We start from the raw sequence: 18,322 nt of genomic DNA on the forward strand, positions 1-18,322 counted from the left end.
TATTAAAAAAAGAAAAAAGAAAAGGTGCACACCAACTAATTTGAATTTAACTTATATATACTCATATAAGAGCAAACAAAATGTTTGCACTCATTGTAATTTAATATCGTTTTTGACTCTTATATTTCGTCATTATTTATAAGATACATACATTGATCATACGCTCTAACTTATCTGAACTTAACTTATATACATTAACAAATATTCATATACAAACATGTGTACTCATTTTCATGTTAATACCTTATTATCTTTTAGACGATCAAACATTGATTTCTTCTTTTGGTGAGAGGGGTGCTATTTCTTCTTTTCTTGTTCTATCATTATATATGTATATAGTCTTGTCTAGAATATAGTAGGTGGAGAATCTTGAATAGACCTTTTAGTAAATAATAATATGATAATGCTGCATCATAACTTTATTAATTGAAAATGTATTCTTATTAATTAATTACAATAATAAAGAAGATCAACTTGATCATATATTATATATATCCCTTTCTTCTCCAATATTTTGTATTTTCATCATCCATGGCCTCAACTACTAATTTCCTTTTCTTTTTTCTCTTTATCATCACTTTTATCTTCTTCTTATTTCTCCTTTCCTATTTTGTTAGACTAAAGTTTTTATGCAAATGTGAAATTTGTCAATGTTACATGACATCAAGTTGGTACCCTCAATTCACAAATTTATGTGATTGGTATACTCATCTTCTTCAAAAATCCCCTACTAGAACTATTCACATCCATGTTCTTGGTAACACCATCACCGCAAACCCTAAAAATGTTGAATACATGCTCAAAACAAGATTTGATAATTTTCCAAAAGGGAAAAATTTCTCAACTATCTTAGGTGATTTTCTTGGTAGAGGTATTTTCAATGTGGACGGAGATTTATGGCAATTTCAAAGGAAAATGGCTAGTCTTGAACTCAGACGAAGTTCAATAAGATCATTTGCATTTGAAGTAATGAACACTGAAATCCAAAATAGACTTATCCCATTATTAGCTTGTGTTGCTAATAATAAAGATAAGATTTTGGATTTACAAGATGTTTTTAGGAGATTTTCTTTTGATTGTATTTGTAGATTTTCCTTTGGATTAGATCCAAAGTGTTTGGAATTATCACTTCCAATTTCACAATTTGCTATTTCCTTTGACTTAGCTTCACAATTATCAGCTAAAAGAGCTATACATGTGTCTCCAATTGTATGGAAAATCAAGAGATTTTTCAACATAGGGAGTGAAAGGAAGTTGAAAAAAGCCATCAGATTGATCAACATACTAGCACAAGAAGTCATAAGGCAACGTCGAAAATTAGGGTTTTCGAATCATAAGGATCTTTTATCAAGATTCATGCAAGGGGATATCGTCAATGAGACATACTTAAAAGATATTGTGATTAGTTTCCTCTTAGCTGGACGAGACACGGTGGCATCTGCATCAACAAGCTTGTTTTGGCTACTCGCGGAGAATCCACGAGTAGCTGAGAGAATTAGAGATGAAGCAAATGAAGTTCTTGGACAAAATCAAGAACTCACAAGTTGTGAGCAATTGAGAGATCTTCATTATTTGCAAGCATGTGTTTATGAGAGTATGAGACTTTACCCTCCAATCCAATTTGATTCTAAGTTTTGTTTGGAAGATGATTTTTTACCTGATGGGACTTTTGTTAAAAAGGGAACTAGGGTTACTTATCATCCTTATGCTATGGGAAGAATGGAAGAATTATGGGGTGTCGATTGTTTAGAATTCAAGCCAGAGAGATGGATTAATAAAGACGGTGTTTTTTCCCAAGAAAACCCTTATAAGTATCCAGTTTTTCAAGCTGGGGTAAGGGTTTGTTTGGGTAAAGAAATGGCTCTTGTTGAGCTTAAAAGTATGGCTCTTTCATTCCTCCGACGATTTAACGTTGAATTAGCTCATCCATCACACCACATCCCTCGATTCTCTCCTGGCCTGACCGCCTCATTACGTGGCGGTTTGCCAGTGTTTGTGAGAGAAATTAAGAATACTACTTAATCTTGAAATTAAACTTGTTTTTGCTTGTTGAAAAATGTATGTAGTATCAATTTCATTCAATGTGATTCAACTTATTTATGCAACTTTTTTTATACATATATAGTTTCTAGCTATGAAGAATTTGTAGATGCTTCTCTTTGTAGTGTAGTCCTTAATTAATGGACTCAGTTAGCACTGAAGTTTTCTAGTACCCCAATTCCTCCGTCCCACTTCATGTGACACATCATTATGAATTCAAACACATAAATTACAAGTTATTTGAAACAGACTTTACATATTTAAAAAACTAAAATAAAAGTACTATAACACACTTTTAGTAATTACATTACAATTTATGAGTTCTCCCTCCTGGATTGATCTTCTGGAAGTAGCTTCTCTACTTTCTTGAATAGTGGATAATCTGCGTACGTTTTATCCTTCCTAAGGTACTTAACTCTTTTCTTTCGATTTATTCACATAATTGAAACTTAACTCTTGATTTTTTTTATTTATTTATTCCCGGAGCGATGTTATTCTTTAATGCAGTATTTATTTTAATACATTTTAAAAAAATTACATCACCATTATAATAAATCCAAAATCACATGAAAAACCATTATTTCAGCATGTGTTTTATGAATTTAAAAATAAAACACACACAATAGAGTAGTGTACATGTGGAGGGTAGTTTAATAATTTAGGCCATAAAAAGTCTTACTCCTATTAAATAAAAAACAATAGGACAACAGACAATTAATCTAATGTCCAACATAAAAAAAATAAAAGCAAGACAAAGCTATGCTTGTTAATTTTTATAGTTATAAAACTCAAAATTAAAAATGTTAGATTCTGGTTTTCTAAATTTATGTACGTACAATCAGTGACCTAATGTGGTGGTTCCCCCACAAAATTTAGTAAAATTTAAAAAAGTTATAATTATTTTTTTTAAAAATAATTAGAGATGCTTTATTGGAAGGATTCAAATGAATTTTCTAATCGTGGCATATGTCATTAAAAAAATGACCATGAGGGATATATAGATATAAAATAATTTAGTGAAAGCTAATTAGAGTTTCACGATCATCGAGAGAGTTGTGATGAAATAAGCTAATTAAAGCTTCGCAATCATCAAGCATTGTGATCGATGAAATAAGCTAATTAGCATTTTATGATTATTAAAATTGTGATGGGATGAACATAATTTGACTTAGCTTCACTATTATCAGCTAAAAGAGCTATGCATGTATCTTCAATTGTATGGAAAATCAAGAGATTTTTCAACATAGGGAGTGAAAGGAAGTTGAAAAAAGCCATCAAATTGATCAACATACTAGCACAAGAAGTCATAAGGCAACGTCGAAAATTAGGGTTTTCGAATCATAAGGATCTTCTATCAAGATTCTTGCAAGGGGATATCGTCAATGAGACATACTTAAGAGATATTGTGATTAGTTTCCTCTTAGCTGGACGAGACACGGTGGCATCTGCATCAACAAGCTTGTTTTGGCTACTCACGGAGAATCCACGAGTAGCTGAGAGAATTAGAGATGAAGCAAATGAAGTTCTTGGACAAAATCAAGAACTTACAAGTTGTGAACAATTGAGAGATCTTCATTATTTACAAGCATGTGTTTATGAGAGTATGAGACTTTACCCTCCAATCCAATTTGATTCTAAGTTTTGTTTGGAGGATGATTTTTTACCTGATGGGACTTTTGTTAAAAAGGGAACTAGGGTTACTTATCATCCTTATGCTATGGGAAGAATGGAAGAATTATGGGGAGTCAATTGTTTAGAATTCAAGCCAGAGAGATGGATTAATAAAGACGGTGTTTTTTTCCAAGAAAACCCTTTTAAGTATCTAGTTTTTCAAGCTGGGGTAAGGGTTTGTTTGGGTAAAGAAATGGCTCTTGTTGAGCTTAAAAGTATGACTCTTTCATTCCTCCGACGATTTCACGTCGAATTAGCTCATCCATCACACCACATTCTCTCCTGGTCTGACCGCCTCGTTTCGTGGCGGTTTGCCAGTATTTGTAAGGGAAATTAAGAGTACTACTTAATCTTGAAATTAAACTTGCTTTTGCCTGTTGACAAATGTAAGTTTTTTTTTCTCCATATAATTAAGGGCATAATATTTTTACCCTTTTGGCCAGAATTGGCTTTTTATGGGATATCATTATGATCAATTTCATTCAATTTGGTCCGACTATTTTTATTCCTTTCACTATTCTATAAAATATCTACCTAATTAGTGCATAAACTCAGTTTGATTAGTACATTAAATAATTTTATAATTTCTCTGCAGAGATTCAATCTGCAAGGGAAAAAGAAAATCGGAAGATTTAATCTTGCTATTAATTAATTAATCATACCACTTGTTAGATTATATTTAGTTGATATGAAAGCACGCATCAACAAACTAAGTTAGCATTTGACCGTAGATTTGAAGAGTAAATTGTGGAAATTTATCTTCAAATATCTATTAAGCCATAAAATTTATCTTCAAATATTTTTGAGTTTCCAAAAATTAACGGCCTCAAACCAATTTTTGAGTCTTTCATTCACAAAACTTAATTTTTTTCAAATAAAATATATGTTTAAACAAAACTTCAAAAACTCAATTTTTCTAATTCATAATCTATGACCAAACGGGAGTGAGCAAAGTTTGTGATTTGATAGCCAATTACGTCCTGAAGGCCCAACTTAGATATTAGCCCATTTAATAATGTAAACCTTAGCTATCCATATTTTGAAACTCATTTGCATTATTCATATATGGTAAAATTACGCGAAATGGCATACATTTAAAGTATATTATATAATATAGTTATAGTTTCGACTATTTTTAATTTATGGCTATAGTTTTGCAAAAAATTGCTATTCGAATTTCTACTTGTATAAATCCATAATTTGTATAATTCGGTCCCTAATTGTATAAATTTTGAATTTGTATAATTCGGTTCCTGATTAAATAAATCCAAAATTTGTATATGCTTACACCAACTATTTGTATACTATTTATGAAAAAATCATAATAAATTACCATGATTGTATATTGGCAAACGAAATATACAAATGGGGTTTTGAAAAAATGTTAAATGTATAAATATAGAATTTGTATATGTACTTACCCTATTTGTATATTCGCAAGCGAAATACGCAAACCGCGGCCTCGATTTGTATATACTTACCTTGTTTGTATACTTGCAAGCGAAATATACAAATCACAACCTCCATAGCAAACAAAACTATAATTATGGAGCACAGTTACCAAAACTATAACTATATAGCCTTATTATGTCTATTATTTTGCTATTTCTTATATTGTATCTTTATTTAGTTATTTATTTTGACTGAATTTGTAAACTATTTTTTTGGTATTTCACCCGGTGTTAGATATTTGAATTGGAGACCGACTAGATGTCCATTTGAATGGACTTATTTTAAGTGTTTTAAAGTCAAAATAACTTTTAAATTATTTTGAAGTGTTTGTAAAATTAAAAAGGGTTTATAAACATTTATTTTAAAGTCAAATAATAAAAATAAGTCAAAAATTATAAGTTATAAGTTGTGACTTATAAGTCATAAGCCGAAAGTCAATCTAAACATGTTCTAAGTTTCCTTCCTTATATAAATTACTTTCCAACAAACAAAGATGATACCAAAGGGACTCGAACTCGAGACTACCACTCAACCGCAACTTTTGTTAATAAAATATACGAAAAAGGGTCAAAATTGCCCCCGAACTATATGAAATAGACCATTTATATCCTTCGTTACATTTTGGGATAAAAAATGCTCTTGCTGTTGTTCTAAGAGACCACAAATACCCTCAAGAGTTAACACCCCAAATTTTTGTTGATGTGGCAAACCATGTGGGACTAATCCTTCCACCTAAGCGTTGCCAACTAGGATTCACTACAAAAGAACTAGACCTTTAGCGGCAACAACAGTCGCCACAAAAGCCCAGAAAATCGTCACTAAAAGTTTTTAACATTAAATTCTAATTTTATGTTTTTTTCTTCATTGTTTTTAAAAAACCAAATATGATATCGATTAAGTAGGAGTTTGAAGACACTATATGTTTTATTTTTATGTCATATGTGAATGTATAAAATGTACAATGATGCATTATATATATATAGTAGGAGATTTGAATCGAGAAGTAATTTTGATTATTTTTCGTAATAATATTGGATGTTTTTAATATGGATATTGCAAGTTATTTATTTTAGAAAATTAGGTTGCAATCGAAAATTAATTATCATATTTTTTATTGAAAAAATAGGTTTTACTAGCGAATAGTTGTTGGTGCCTTAGTCGCCACTAAAAATCACTCATAACCTTTAGTGGCAATATTTTGGGATTTTGTGGCGATTTTGTCGCCACTAAAAGTCAAGTTCTTTTGTAGTGAATCTTAGTTGACAATGCTTAGGTGGAGTGATTAATCCCATGTGGCTTGCCACATCACTAAAAAATTGGGGTGTCAACTCTTGAGGGTATTTGTGGTCTCCTGGGATAACTGCGGGGGTAGTTTTGATCCCAAAATGTAATGGAGGGTATAAGTGGTCTATTTCGTATAGTTCAGGGGCAATTTTGACATATTTCCGTAAAAATATATAAACTCTATTGCTTTGTTACATATTCAACAAAACGAGGGTTCGATCCCCCAGCAGCAAAAAAACCCCAAAATTCCCACGCCGATTCTGGCGCGCGCTCTTTTGTTACAGTTTAACACAAAAATCAACAACAGTCATGGAAACCGGCGACGATTTTTCAGTCGCCGCCGAATTGAAGCGTTGTAAGCAGAAGAGAAAATCACAACCAAAATCCAACAACAATGTTCCTGAATCTCCCGCCACCTCGCCGGAAAAAGTCGCCGGCGGCGAGTCTTCCTCCGGAATTCCAGTCTCATTGTTCGATTATTCAGTAGAGAATCACTTTAAAGCAGTTGATACAATTTCTAAGCTCACCGGTGTACCAGAAATTGACGATACTGATCGAACTGAGCTTAATCGCTTAGCTTCCTCCATCACATTCTTAACGTAAGTTGAAAAATAAAATTTCTTTTGAATTACTCAAACTGCATGAATTTTAACCAGTTTTATAAGATATATTTTTTCATTATAATACGAGTATAGTATTTCTTAGCTAGATTTCGAATATCAAAATTTTAAATGTTACAATAATCTGATTAAGTTTAGTTTCAAAAATTAGTCAAATTGATTTGAAATATGACAAGTAAAAGTGTTTTTTAAAGCTGAGATTAATAGCTTAGCTTCCTCCACTATCTAATGTAAGTCGAAAAATTGCTTTTTTCCTGCTCATATACGCTGAATTTTGAATTTTTTTGATGTAAATTATGTCGAGACATGCAGAGAATGGAGATATCTCAAGTACAAAACAAGAGAAGTTAAATTTGCTTGTGAGAATGAGAGTTCAAAAGGGAAAGATGTGATTGGTGAAATAAGTTTGCCTCAATTCTCTTCTGCGGAAGTTCCAAAGGTACATTTATTTGATATTTAGCTGAATTTTGATGTTTATTGTTTTTTCTGGACTTGGAATTAGTTCTGATGAGATTCGTTGATTTGTTGCAGAGGCAGTTGATGAATGAGCAGCCAGTTCCCAAAGAATCGAGGTAGGCAGAGTTGTCATTTTATTTTGTAAATACTTACATGAGATGAGTTTAAATGGAGTAACATGGTGTGACCTTGTGGTCATTGGTCTCTATGAAGTGGGTTGAGCACCGTGAGGTCTCAGTTAAGTTTCCAGCAAACACAAAAACATCTTTCCATGTGTTCTAGCCTTGATGGACAGGGTCAAAGTTACATAATTCAGATATTATAAGTTGGTGGGCGAGCAAGTTATGTCAGTGAATTGACTCGGATGTTCATGTTTCACCGTTCAATGCGGAGCCTTTATTGTACATTGTTATTCCATCAGTCAATTAAAAGTTATGATTGTGTTCTCTGATGTACTCTTTTATGTACCTTCTTGGTACTTTCCAATAAAATCTTTACCTTTCCTATGAAAAAAAAGGTATGATCTTGGTAAAGAACTACGTAGCCTCCACTTAATGGAAAGTCGGCTTAATGCATCCCACTGCTCTAAAGCTTTCTTTCTTTTCTATGTTTTACAAACGGTGCCTTTTTCTAGCGACCATTTCGGCCACTACTTGTGGCACCATGCCTCTTCTGGTGACAATTTTGTTTGGCAAAACTTTCTTTCCAATAGTTGTTTCAGAAGCACCTCCTCTTTTATCTGCAATTCTATCCATTGTTTCAGTGCCTTTTTTTAATCAAAAAACCCCTTCTTTTAACCAACAAATTTCAGATTACTGTTACAGAAGTCTGAATATTATCTTGCAATATTGTTTCAGATCACATGATGCACTGCGGTATGGTCCTTCAAATTGGCTTCAAGCTCTTGTCTATCTTCTGATTTTCCAGCTACTTGATTCACATAAAAGCAATGTGTCATCAACATATAGTATGTGGGAGATTGACAACTTGTTAATCCAGAATCTTTTTATCCATCCATTATCTGTTTCAGAAGTCTTCTTCTCTCCTTGTTTCATAGTACTAGAGTTGGTTATTGAATCTCTTTTCTGAACATTGAATTTTTGAAACTGTTTTTTCCTTTCTTGCTTTTTTCTCATTATTGTTGTGTTACAGATAGTGCTTATGATCTCTTAAAATTTTTTGGACTAGACTTTGCTGGGCTGTTGGTTACACACTGTTCAATTTATTTATAGATTTGTTTGCAAAATGATTTAGACTAGTGTCTACATTGTATCTTTTGCAGCAAAGATTTTGTGATGTATGTTGGAGGTCTAGCATGGGGGATGGACTGGTGTCCCCAAACTTATGAAAATAGGGATGCTCCTATCAAAAGTGAGGTAATGCTCTTATAAATCTACTTCTTGATCCTTTGTTTATTCTCCTCAAAAGAAAAGAAAATCAATGATGTCAAATGGACGAGTCTGTCTCATCTCCAATTCCTTTCCTTGTACCTTCTCTTCTGTTCTAGAGAGAATATTAATTGATGAACTGTTTATTGAAATTTGTCATTAAAACTTGACTATTATGAGAAGATATTCGGCATTCATTATTGTTTATTTGAGATGCAGTTGGTTACCACAGAGAATAAGAGCTAATCTTGATTTGTCAAGAAACATATTAAGGTAACAATGTAAGAGAAAATCTGGCTAAAGAGTGGGACAATGTACTGATAGGTCTTATCGTCGAGTTACAGTAGCACAGGGAATTTTGCTTGATTTGTCCCTGAACTGTTTGATTCTTCCTCTCTTCAATTGCTTTAAAAAGCTAATGGAAATGCAGCTGTTTTCGGTGTGTCATTTAATACGATGGCTTACTCATCAAAAGTTATTATGTCTTGAGCAGTATTAACGGCCCAATGGAATATCACAGAGGGGGAGAAGGAAATGGAATCAACTTAATCAGTGAAATGTAACTATTTTGGTGTTTATAAGTTTTACTCATTCTGTACCGAGTGTCTCATGTTGATTTTACTTTATCAAGCGTCACGTCTTTATCTGTTTTTTTCTTTTAAAAAAATAAATCAAGCACACTTACTCAGATATGATCCATATTGATTTCTTGCATTTTCAATTGATTCTGTAGTTTGTCGCAATTGCTCCTCATCCTCCTGATTCATCATATCACAAGACTGATGCCTCACTTACAGGCAGAGGTGTAATTCAGATATGGTGTCTGCCAGATCTCATTCAAAAAGATATAATTGTGAAAGAAGATTATTTTGCTCAGGTTAACCAAAAATCGTATCGAAATTTGACAAGAAGTGAAGCAGGTACGGGAGAAGTATCTGGACCTCAAAAACCAAGAGGAAGACCAAAAAAGAACCCTGGTAAAGCAGTCCAGGCAAAAGCATCTGGACCTCAAAAACCAAGAGGAAGACCAAGAAAGAAGCCTGTTACTGAATCTTTAGGTGATAGAGATTGTGAAGACCACAGTTTACAACCTCTTGCTATAGAGTGCTCGCTGCAATCAACAGAACTTTCTGAAGATTTGTCCTGCGGAAATATGAATAAAGCCCAAGTAGATATTGCGCTAAGTCAAGAAAGATGTATTAATGCGGCATCTCTAGATTCTCCGTTTACTGCTGCAACAAGGAGAGGAGTGAGAAACAAGGCAACATTGAAAGGTCAAACTGAGAATTCTGGTGTGATTCCGCTAACACAAGATGTTGCTGAAGAGTCTCCAGCTGTGAGCTCCCAGGCATATACTAGCAATCGTCTTGTATCAGCAGGGTCCAGTGAGAGTGGTGCCTCCACAAAGAGAAGAAAAAAAGAAAAAGAAAGAATGGAAAACCAAACTCATAATCCTACCTTGCCCTTGCCAATGCTAACACAAGATGTGCATGAAGAATCTCCCAACACGTCCCAATCACCTGAGAGCCATGGCATTCATTCCTCACAGTTTGATGAGAATGGTTCTGATATAATGCAGGACATACCAACGGATGTTTCTCTACCTAGAATGGTGTTGTGCTTAGCTCACAATGGAAAAATAGCACGGGATATTAAATGGAGGCCTTTAAATCACTATGATGTCTCCAGACACAGAATGGGTTATCTTGCTGTGATACTGGGAAATGGAGCTTTAGAAGTGTAAGCTCTCCCTTTAAACTTTCTCTCTCTTATATATAACTTTCATGGAAAATCTATTTTGCTCTGGATTCCTGGTGGGATTTAGAACAGAATGAATCCACTTGATGCAATTAGTTTGTCAGTAACACCTTAGTTTTGAAATTGGAAATATCTAAGGCCACCGATTTTATAACCTATTAAGAGCTTCAAATGATGAGAGTGAAGCACAAGGCAATTAGTTTTTCAGTAACACCTTAGTTCTCCGTTTATTGCTGCAACGAGGAGAGGAGTGAGAAACAAGGCAACATTGAAAGGCCACAGATCTTCATATAAAATTTGAGTTAAAGTCCATATTTTATGCTGTGATCTTTTTATATGGCTGAAGACTTGGAAATTTCACTTTTGATGGATTTCCATAGTTTTGGAGGACAAAAGTAGAATAGGATTCCTCCTAAAGTCAATTACTTTGTAAGCTGCAGTAGTCTAGTCCATTTTGATTATTACTTAGATGCATGGATGTTGAATAGCACCAAGAAGGCTCAACTTGGAGTTATTTCTTAAATGTTTGAAGGCCTTAAAAGTATTGGCCTGAGGAAATGACTTTGATTCAGTTATTCCTCTATCTCCATGAAATGGACCAATTTATTAGTCATAAATGGAAGTATAGTCAGTCATGATTGTTTTCATACCTTGTTCTTCCTCATTGTTACTTCTTTTAGTTTTGTACAGCTTCTTGCATTCTGCCTTTCTCCCACCATAAATGCCTGGTCGTCTATGTTTATTGATTAGGCAATCTCATAACCCTTATCATCTAATGCAGGTGGGAGGTTCCTTTTCCTCATACAATTAAAGCTATTTATCCTTCCGTTCAAAAGAAGGGTACTGACCCCCGTTTCCTGAAATTACAACCGGTATTCAGATGTTCAATGCTTAAGGGCTGTGATGAGCAAAGGTAGTTTAGTGCTCAGAGTTCAATTGCTCTTTCTGTTCTGTTTGACGGTTCAAAATGTTTTTGCTGTGACATATGTACTATGATTTGTACATATGATTTTTAAAGAAGTTTTACTTTCTGCATTTGCGTTCCTTTCTTTATGACTTGTAGACTGTGAACAATCTTTGTCTTGTTGAAGCTGGGATTATGAGTCATGTGGTGAACTAAGATGAGGAAAATTCTTGGAACAGTACCATTCAAATAGATTTTCATGATTCAGCTTAGTGATGGATATGGGGTTGTAGACTTTAAAGTTCACACTTATACAAGTGTTAAACTTCACAGTAGACGAGCAGCATCTCTCTGTATTGGTTGAGCATTATGCACTCTTAACTTTGTCATCTTGTATGATATGTGCATAACCATATTTGCTAGTAGTTCCACTCCCCAAGAACTTTATTCTTACAAAACCCTTATTGGATATTGGGCATGACAGCTTCTTAACTTTTAAATTGTTTGTATTACAAGTTTAACATTTTCCTTAGGGTGCAACTTGTTTATTACTGTTAAGCTTATTCTCTTTCTACATGATCTTTCAATCTCTCTTAAATTAACCTCTCTTGTTGTTTCTATCTCTCTTGTAGCATTCCGTTAACAGTGGAGTGGTCTGCTTCACCTCCGCATGATATGATTCTCTGTGGATGTCATGATGGAGTGGTACTGGTTCTAATTTAATTTTCTTCTTGTTTCCCTTTGTTTTTTCAAAATAGTCCTACAGGCAATGGTTAATTCAGTTGCATCCCTGAACGAAGTACCTGTTTCAAATGTTAATTGTTAGAGTCTGTTTGTCCGACATGTCTTGAACTTATTTGATACACTTGAAGCCATGCTGCTGCAAAGCATAACAATCTCATTGTCTCTAACCAGTATCTTGTTCATGTGAAATGCATTTTGAGTACTTACAAAATGTTAAGAGTGAGTCTGCTAGACTTTTACTATTTAGCATTGTAAAACTGATAGGTGCTTTTGGATAGGTTGCCTTGTGGAAGTTTTCAGCCAATAATTCATCTAAAGGTATTAATTAACTTCTGTATTGTGCTTTTCTTTGGTTTCATGAGTTTCAACTTAGTGAGGTGGCAATTTTGTTTGGTTAATCCTCTTTTAACTTGTTCTAGTTATGCGACATAACTTGAATGCTGTTTTGTTTTTGAAGTTTGAGTCACATCCTTCTTCACAAAAGACTTTTCTCAAGTCATATAATAGTGCTTTTTTGTACAGTTGTGATTTCATGTTACAGTCCTTTTGCCTGCAGACACGAGGCCTTTGCTTTGCTTCAGGGCAGATACAGGTCGTATTCGGGCGCTTTCCTGGGCACCATTGGAAAGGTTTGTTGTGCTAAACTTATTAGAGGTCATTTCCAAAAGCAATCTATATGGTAACTTCTCTAAAATAAAGGCCATGTTGCTTTTAGGTTTTCATAAAGCAGCATTAATTGCATTATCCTGTAATTGGTACAGTTTGTGTCTACTTAGTTATTTTGTGGCTTGCAATTTGTTTCAACATAGGTCGGACTATGAAAATTCTTGGGTGAATCAGAACGAAGGGGTTTGTTTTGATGTATCTTTCAGTGCCAACTATTTTTTTAATGGTTCAAGAATTTTAGTGTTTTTCAACAGTATGATTAACATAGTGAGTATGTAGTGACTGTCTAAGCTTCTCTTGTATTTTGTCTGGTTCACTGATTGGCCTACTTGATACAATGTTGTATGCAGTGATTCCGGGAATACAAATATTATCATCGTAGCTGGTGACAAGGGGCTGAAATTTTGGGACTTACGGTAATCTTGTTTCTCTATGCTTTATGTCCTCTGATAGTCTCTATCATTATGATTTTTTCCCTTGCTAATTATACCTTTTTATTTTCATCCTGCTGAAAGAAAAGCAAGAGCAGAAGAGGTACATAATGATTTGAAGTAATCCATACGCATTCTTCTGCATTTATTCCCACTCACAGCCCTCTTAGTCTCTTGAGCGTCAATGCGTTTTCAATAAAAGAGTTGCAAGTTTTTTTTTTCTTTTCCATGATTCATTGTGTGTCCTTTTTCTCTTGAAGAGAAATTATGTTTGATTTTGATTAGTTTGTATCTAAGTTGCGTAGACTCTTCACTTTTGATGCCGCACCTGTGTCGACACGACATGGGTGTGGGTGTGGGATCCGTGTCCAATTTGGTCAACCGATTTTGGGTACTTTAACCAAAATCGATGAGGAAAGTCCGGAGAGTTTTAATGATTTTTGTAGTCAATACAAAACCTAAGGTGAAATTGAAGAAAATGGAGTACCTTTTATATAGAAACTTCTATGTCACTCCTTTTCCTTTAATCTCATTCCAAGATTCTCTTCAAGTTCTCCTCATAATATCTCATTATTTGGGTTTTATAACTCTATTTTTAGATATTTTAATTATTTTTAGGCGAATCCTCATACCCGTATCCATAAATGGATCCATATCCCCGAATCTTAAAAATTAGATCATAAAGGATCTGACCTCTGGATCCGCACCCGAGTCCGAGCAACTTAGGTTTTTGTATATGTATATATATATATATATATATATAAATATGTGTGTGTGTGTGTGTGTTTAAGCTTTATTCTGCATTATATGTTAAGTCCCAGGGCTCATCATACTTTTGTGAACTATACATAGTGCGGGATCAAGCAGTATTCAGCAATGGAATATGGCATGTTTTATATTGCTTTGCTGTAGTTTCTTATGAAAACCCATTATTTGGTTATATGCTCATGCACTGATAATTTTTATGGACTACCGACTGTTAGAAAATTGTTTATCCTCAGATTGTGAGGGTATGAAGGGTACTTTCATGTTCCTTTGCTACATTGTATCATAAGGCAGACATCGTTACAACTTAGTGGTCAACTCTGCTATACGAAATCTGCAGTTGGATTGATTTTGTAATGGGACTTTCAAGCAATATTTAGGTTGCAAAGCCCATGCCAGTTGCTTGTTGTATTTGCCTTTATAAATGTGTGTGTGTGTATATATATATTTACGTATCTTTTTTTCTTTTTCTTAATATCCTACCCTACCTTGTATTTCTAACAGGGATCCCTTCCGTCCGTTCCGGGAGTATCATGTAGGCTCGGGAGTTCATATATGCAGTGTGGACTGGTTGCCAGAGCCAAGGTATGAGCATATCCTGCTAATGAATTTGATTTAGATATCTACTTTTCACGTCTTTCTCTCAAATTGTATTTGTTAATGTTCATAGATTTATTGTAATATCATGTGACGATGGGACACTAAAGATCCTTGGCTTGCCGAAGGCTGCATATGATGCACCTGTCACAGGAAACTTTTTAGCTGGAACCAAACAACAGGGATTTCATAGTTTCACTCGGTCTCTACTTGGGATATGGAGTGTGCAAGCTTCTCGAGTAACAGGTTTCAACTTTTCAAATATCTATTATCTTTTCCATCTGCAAAGATCTTACTTCTTACATAGATTTAAGTAGTATCAAAATGAGATGTTCATGAGTGATCAAATAAGCGTTTGCATTATGACTCTGAATTTTTGTGGGAAAACAAGGGGCAGCATATACTGATTCATGACCTTTCTGTTTACAACTTGCACCTTTTGTTCTAGCTAAGGGGAACTTGGGGGGGTGGGGTAGAAGAGAAGGGTATGCAGTCTTAACTTTCTATGCATTATGGCACAACTTGGAAGACAATGAAGGATCAGCTTAATTATAAGGCATCAGGTGTTGTGGGTGGGGGCATTGTGCGACTGGAATACATATTTGATATCGATAGATAAAGTTACATTTTCCTTGAATTCTAACTTATATGCTTGTTTAAACTTTTTTGCGAGTTCTAGGCATGGTTGCATACTGTGGGGTAGATGGTACAGCTGCTCGGTTTCAGGTGTGTACTGGTTAAGATGATTTTTGTTAAGTCTGTTCTTTTTATGGTTTTTCCTGCTATATTTTTCGTTGTATTGAGATATTCAGAAGGGTCTGGTTGACATTGTTACCGTGATCATAGATATCTGGAAAAGGGATAGAAAAGTTATACTAAAGAAGTTTATGGTAAAACATAATGAAATCTATACAGTTCCCTTGAGGAGGACATTTCAAAAGATAAATTGTCCATTGACACTGACATCCATGCTTTCATTTAACTAGCCTGGAACTACAATATTTCTCCATGTAGTACCATAATCTGCCTTTTCTTTCTTCCTTTTAGTTAAAATTTAACCCCTACAATCCCGTCATGAATCCCTTCTTCTCATTGGTATGAGAGCACAGTAACTATATGATTTATGTTAACTGTAAAAAGGTCTGTTAAAGATTCCGTTTCAATCCCTTGCTGCCTTAGTTCTAACACAAAATGCAGACTTCGTATCAGTATAACCATGTTCAGAATTTCTTACTTATCAAAAAAAAAAAGTTCAGGATACTGTATATCAAGAATCCCATTATCGTCTAATGTTTTGATTTCCACTGTACCCATCAATACACATGAAAATGAAAGAAAGATATGGTAAAATCTGAGCTTACAACATGCATTTATGCATTCTCTCTTGAATAACGACTGGTCTCCTCTGCAACTTTTAACCACTCGTCCAATTCCCCTATGTATAAGCCACATTTAGTTACAAATCCTTTCAACATCACAAAGTCAACAAGCCTTTCTCTGTTTATTCTCTCTGTATATATATATCACTTCGATTATTTTCCTTAATGTGCTCATATGCTCTAATGGCACAGCTTTTTTGGCATATTTTAACTCTTCCAGTTTCGAACCCTTGATTTATCACCCTCCAAACGTCTTAGAAATTTTTGTTTCAAGTTTCTCTTGATATATACCTATAAAAAAAAGGTTTCTCCACTCTTATATTTAAAGAAGACAAGTCCAAAATGAGAGTCTGCACAATCAATAAAGCACTCGATGAGTATGAAAATGCATGATGGTACGCCCAACATTAACCTCACATTTTGTGTAAAATATTCAAATGCTTCACTCTCTCAATACAATCTGCTAGCTTTAACAGCTGCAGTGACCATGTTTCTCATTCGGCAGCCTGGTCTCTCGACTATTCAATGTAGCCTCGTACATTCAGTGGTACTTTTCTTGAATGATGATATGCTTGGCATGATTTCCTTCAAGTATGTATTATGTTAGATGTAAACGTTATGCTTGTCCAATCAGAGACCTTATTCATATTATCATTATACTCAGATTGCTAGCAAAATGTATAATGATCCCATGAGAACTCGTGCACCACATTTTCTCTGTGGATCATTTTCCGAGGATGAATCAGGTATTAGCGTCGTTACTCCAGTGCCAAATACTCCCTTCCGAATGATCTACTCAGGGAAACAATGGCGTGATGCTATCCCGAGATCTCCTCATGGTCAGGATAAACGAGTGATAGAGCAATCAGATGAACAACCCCTGGGTAACATATTGAACTGCTCTACTGATTTTCATTTTACCAATTTTGCTACCTCAATTATAACTCCGCGATACCCATTCTGAGTATGGTTGCGTCTTTTCACCTTGCAGCTCTATGTTACGGCAATGATCCAAACGTTGAAGGAGGATCCGATGACGAGTTAGCATCTCAAACATCCAAAACAAAAACAAAATCCACGAGCCAGAAACCGGAAGCTGCTGAAGAAGAAGCAACACGATCGAGAGAGAAATTTGAAAAGTTACCTCCCAAAATTTTGTCGATCCACCGGATAAGATGGAATATGAACAAAGGCAGTGAGAGATGGCTATGCTACGGAGGAGCTGCGGGGCTGGTACGCTGTCAACAGATTGATTTATAGACTGTTTGAGTAACTAACTACAAGGGGAGGATGTAGATTGTAAGCTTGAATTAGTATTAGTATTAGTATTAAGTTATCCCCTTGTGTTGTGTGTATATTAGCAATTTCAAAAGAATTATTTGGAGTTTATTGAGCATTCAATATTTATAAACTTTAAAGGTGTGGAATTATTTGGAGTTTATTGAGCATTCAATATTTATAAACTTTAAAGGTGTGGAGGACACGTATTAAGGATTAGTAGGTTAGTGGGTAGCACAAGATTGTCTTACTGGTGGTTAGTGTTTGCCATCGTACTAGTTGTTTTATTGTAGTTCTTGTTTTTAATATATAGTATTGTTCATTCTTGTTTTCAATAATATGTCCTAGTATGTTGTTTATTGATTATCACACTATTCTATTGTTATCTTTGTTTCTTTCTGGTAAACTTTGCACCGTTTTGTTGTTACTATTTATTATCTTTTCTTCACTGTCTCCTTTTACTTTACTTGAGTTGAGAGGGTCTTTAGGAAACAGTCTCTCTACCTCTACGAGGTAATGATAATATTTGCAAACATTTACCCTTTCAGATCCCACTTGTGGATTTTCACTGGATATATTGTTATTGTTATGTATATTAGCAATTTCAAGAAAAGTATGGTTATGACTTATCGATGTAGTTTGTTATAAACTCAACAACATACCCAATGTAATTTAAATTCTACGAGTGGGGTGTAAAAAAGGTAAAGATAGTAACAGATAACTTATTGATAAAAACGAGCAGTAGAAAAATATTCACTCTCAAGAATTGCTTCTAATCGCCCCTCTTTTGATACTTAAGTACACAATTCAAAGAAATATAATCACCATAAATGATGCATATATAATTATTATTCATTCAATGCATAATTATCCGATAAACTCTTGATTT

The 18,322-nt window shown here is 34.4% G+C and overlaps 3 protein-coding genes across 3 annotated transcripts; all 3 read left to right on the forward strand.

Annotated features, from left to right (window-relative positions):
- Positions 1-573: 573 nt before the first annotated feature.
- LOC125826905 (cytochrome P450 94C1-like) lies at positions 574-2,022 on the forward strand (the record flags this gene model as incomplete). The annotated part of the gene is made up of 1 exon (XM_049506259.1): positions 574-2,022. A coding segment is annotated over one exon (1,449 nt), but the record flags the coding sequence as incomplete, so codon positions are not given.
- Positions 2,023-3,208: 1,186 nt separating this feature from the next.
- On the forward strand, positions 3,209-4,061 carry LOC125826915 (cytochrome P450-like; the record flags this gene model as incomplete). Its single annotated transcript, XM_049506271.1, is given in 2 exon segments — positions 3,209-3,978; positions 3,980-4,061. Coding segments are annotated over 2 exon segments (852 nt in total), but the record flags the coding sequence as incomplete, so codon positions are not given.
- Positions 4,062-6,650: 2,589 nt separating this feature from the next.
- On the forward strand, positions 6,651-17,562 carry LOC125824909 (uncharacterized). The gene is made up of 15 exons (XM_049504256.1): positions 6,651-7,046; positions 7,380-7,506; positions 7,599-7,639; positions 8,806-8,899; positions 9,645-10,651; positions 11,451-11,582; positions 12,206-12,278; positions 12,596-12,635; positions 12,874-12,946; positions 13,334-13,399; positions 14,684-14,764; positions 14,850-15,022; positions 15,456-15,502; positions 16,820-17,039; positions 17,147-17,562. The coding sequence occupies exons 1-15, from the start codon at positions 6,757-6,759 to the stop codon at positions 17,413-17,415; spliced, it is 2,733 nt and encodes a 910-aa protein (XP_049360213.1). The 5' UTR covers positions 6,651-6,756; the 3' UTR covers positions 17,416-17,562.
- The last annotated feature ends 760 nt before the right edge of the window (positions 17,563-18,322 follow it).

Source organism: Solanum verrucosum, unplaced genomic scaffold (assembly GCF_900185275.1).
Source record: "Solanum verrucosum unplaced genomic scaffold, falcon-dt-bn FXZP01000125.1, whole genome shotgun sequence".
In the NCBI taxonomy this organism is placed as follows: Eukaryota; Viridiplantae; Streptophyta; class Magnoliopsida; order Solanales; family Solanaceae; genus Solanum; species Solanum verrucosum.

Coding starts and splice junctions, on each gene's coding strand:
- LOC125824909 (XM_049504256.1), top strand. CDS start 6,757: ATGGAAACCGGCGACGATTTTTCAGTCGCCGCCGAATTGAAGCGTTGT. Junction 8,900..9,644: donor ATGCTCCTATCAAAAGTGAG/GTAATGCTCTTA, acceptor TTGATTCTGTAG/TTTGTCGCAATTGCTCCTCA. Junction 15,023..15,455: donor GCAAGCTTCTCGAGTAACAG/GTTTCAACTTTT, acceptor TGCGAGTTCTAG/GCATGGTTGCATACTGTGGG.